A 3293-nucleotide genomic window follows, 5' to 3' on the forward strand; every position below is an offset into this window, starting at 1 on the left:
ATGCCTAGGTACACGGTACATGTGCGTGGGGAGTGGCTGGCTGTCCCCTGCCGGGATGCTCAGCTCACCGTAGGCTGGCTGGGCCGGGAGGCCATACGGCGCTACGTCAAGAACAAGCCTGATAATGGCGGCTTCGACTCGGTGGACTCCGTGAACTTCCTCGTACGCAGGTGCAAGGGCCTGGGCCTGCTAGACCCCGAGGACACTCTGGAGTTGGCCCTGGAAGACAATGAGTTCATAGAAGTGGGTATGTGGCAGGAGGCGGGGAAGTGGGCTGTCGCTGGAAGGAGGGTCTAGTCTGCCCATGTTAGGGCCCAGGATGGGAAGGGAAGGGGTGGCCGATGTTGAAAGCTTACCTGTGCCAGGCACCCCACTACCTAGTGCTCTGAGCCACTGAGATGTCCACACAACTCACCACGAGAAGTCGGATTCTCAGCCACCTCTTACAATGAGGCAACAGATTCAGAAAGGCGGTGACTTATCCAGGCTAGGGCAGCGAGCGGGGAGCGATGACTACATTTGAATAATCCAAAGCTGCAGACCCCGAGTCCCTTTGCTGTTACTGAGCTATTTGAACGACCCTTTTGCTCTTGAAAAAGAACCAGAGGGGAGGCCAGGAGACACAGAATAAAGCCTGGAGGGGCTGCGGTATGGATCTACTGTGCTATTTAAACCTGGTTTCCAGCTCGATCTGGGCCCTGTGTGGCTCTCTTCCTATGTGAAGATGCTAAGACCCACACCTGAAAGCACCACACTGGTCTTGCACCAGCTAGTAGGAGCCCTTGCTTGCTTCGACAGCCACATCCACAGTGGCCCCAGGCTGTGACCTGTAACAGTCTCTCTCGCATTGTTTCAGTCATAGAAGGCGATGCCATGTCTCCAGACTTCATCCCCTCTCAACCCGAAGGGGTTTACCTGTATCCTTTCCTGCCGGCTCCTTGGTCTGCCCTGTGGGTCACCCGGGCCAGATGCTGGGGCTTCCTGGGGCTTTACCATTGCATCCAGTATTTTCCTTTATCTGGGTCTTCAGATACAGCAAATACAGGGAACCTACAAAGGTAAGCTCCGCACCCCTTTCTCTTGGCGAAGGCAACTAAACCAGGGCTTTGCAGCCCTCACTGAGGGAGAGGACCAGCAAAATGGAGGGGTCCAGCCCAGGAATTGGGACAGGGTCTGATCCAGCTTCGGGCTGGAGGGGAAGAGAGCTGATGAAGGCATTACACTCATGTCTCTTGCCCTGCCTTCTCTGGAGCCAGGTGTCATTTGCATGAGCATCCGGATGTTTCACCCACACAAACCAAAATAAGCCCATGGCTCCCCGGCTGATTGCAATTGCTGTCGACCAGGGACGACATCTCTGTGGTGTCAAAGCTGGGGTCCGCTTGGGGCGACAATAGCTAAAATGCTCAAATTCACTGAGATGTCTTTCTTCTGGGCAGTACATCGACATAGATGGGGACAATCTGACCCCAGAGGACCTGGTCAACTTGGGAAAGGGCCACTACAAGATAAAGGTACCGGGTGGGGAGGAGGAGCTTCTGCGGTCCCTCGGGCCACCCACAGGGAGGTCCTCCACGTGCTCAGCTCTGAACATTATTTCCGTAGCTCACCCAGACTGCTGAGAAGAAGGTGCAGAAATCCCGGGAGGTCATCGACAGCATCATCAGAGAAAAGACAGGTACCTTTCTCTCTCTGTGTGACAGCGTTCTCTTCGCGGACTGTGAAAAAGACACTTGCATCTAATTTTCCGACCTCTTGTGTGTTTTTCTCTCTCTTTCTTTCAGTTGTTTATGGCATCACGACAGGCTTTGGGAAATTTGCCAGGACTGTCATTCCTATCAACAAGCTGGAGTAAGTTTGATTTGCACTTCTGCCCACCAGCTCTTAAAGGGTGGTGTGCATGTGCACGCGCGCGCATGTGTGTGTGTCTTCCAACAAGGGAAGCGATTAACATGAATTTCAGCGAAGGCCCATTTTACTCAATCTCTGCAGCTCTGGAATTGGGCGTCATCCCAAGTGTACGGATGAGGAAGAGGAGGTTTGGGTGAAGGCACACACAAAAGTGTGATGTTGAAAACACTCACTTCATAGTTCCTTCCACGGCGTCACACTGCCTCTTTCTAGCCTGCTACAGCTCCAACTATTTCTCCTTTATAGACCCAGTTGCATGAGCATTTTCACTAAGATTTGATTGGTGTTTAAAAAATTTTTTTTTTCACTTTTTACCATTTCTCTTCCAGGGAGCTCCAGTTCAACTTAGTGCGTTCACATTCCTCAGGTAATAAGTTCACATTGTGGGCATGCCTTCTGGTGCCAGAGCTATCTCAGATCTTGTTTGATTGCATGACTCAACCTTGACACCGTAAGATCCCTCGGAGGATCTAGTACATTCCCAGGACTAGCTTCTAAACTCTACTCTTAGCGTGGAAGGAAAATGTTAGACAAGCCCACCTTTTAGCTGACTTTCAGTTGGATAGACAGATTAGGGTGGGTTCGGGGCTGGAGTGCATACCACATCATGGTGAGAGGCTAGTCAAGTCAGGCTAAACTCCTGGCTCGAACACAGGCTGTGAGTGAGGAGGTGCCAGATGAGAGGAGAAAGCCGTTTACAAAACCATCTCCATCAAATTGCGAAGGAGCTTGTGCTGAGGCGTCAGGGCATTTTAGGACAGTGGGGCCTCACTGGTGTGCTCGCCCCTATCATCAAGTCGATGGCGACGCCCAGTGAGTCTAACGGACAGGGTAGAAGTACCCCTGTGAGTTTCCGAGACTTTCACTGTTAATGGGAGTAGACAGCCCTGTTTTTCTCCCTCAGAGAAGCTGCTGGTTTTGAACTGCTGACCTTGTGCATCGCAGCTCAGAGCTACACCACTACACCACCAGAGCCCCTCCAAAGTGTTTTGGGAAGGAGAATTGAGAAGATGGAACGAGAAGGTTTTCCATCTGTCAGGGAGAGAGAGGGGACCTTGAGAAGAGAGGAGGGCTGGCAGGAGAACAGTCTGCGTGGGCAAGAGGAAGAAGGGGTTGGGAAATAGATGGAAGTGGATATCAATGTGAGATCCATTCTGTTTTCTAGGTGTTGGGAAACCACTAACCCCTGAGAGATGCCGGATGCTCTTGGCCTTAAGGATTAATGTCTTAGCCAAAGGATACAGCGGCATTTCCTTGGAGACCCTCCAACAAGTTATCGAAGCATTTAATGGTAATGTAATGGATCCCGGGGTGAGGGGACCCTCCAGGGAGCCTGGACATGTATCCCAAGGTAGAATCAGTTGACCAGGTTGGTTAGCAAG

At 51.7% G+C, this 3293-nt stretch overlaps 1 protein-coding gene across 1 annotated transcript in view; it reads left to right on the forward strand.

The window, feature by feature from the left end:
- Window positions 1-3293, forward strand: part of HAL (histidine ammonia-lyase) — a 29047-nt gene continuing 25754 nt past the window's right edge. The window contains exons 1-8 of the mRNA XM_075552719.1: window positions 1-247; window positions 857-917; window positions 1031-1058; window positions 1440-1514; window positions 1606-1678; window positions 1785-1851; window positions 2241-2278; window positions 3077-3202. Coding sequence (XP_075408834.1) covers window positions 1-247; window positions 857-917; window positions 1031-1058; window positions 1440-1514; window positions 1606-1678; window positions 1785-1851; window positions 2241-2278; window positions 3077-3202 — 715 coding nt within the window. The remainder of the gene's footprint in view (window positions 248-856; window positions 918-1030; window positions 1059-1439; window positions 1515-1605; window positions 1679-1784; window positions 1852-2240; window positions 2279-3076; window positions 3203-3293) is intronic.

The sequence above is a fragment of the Tenrec ecaudatus genome, chromosome 6, assembly GCF_050624435.1.
Source record: "Tenrec ecaudatus isolate mTenEca1 chromosome 6, mTenEca1.hap1, whole genome shotgun sequence".
Taxonomy (NCBI): domain Eukaryota; kingdom Metazoa; phylum Chordata; class Mammalia; order Afrosoricida; family Tenrecidae; genus Tenrec; species Tenrec ecaudatus.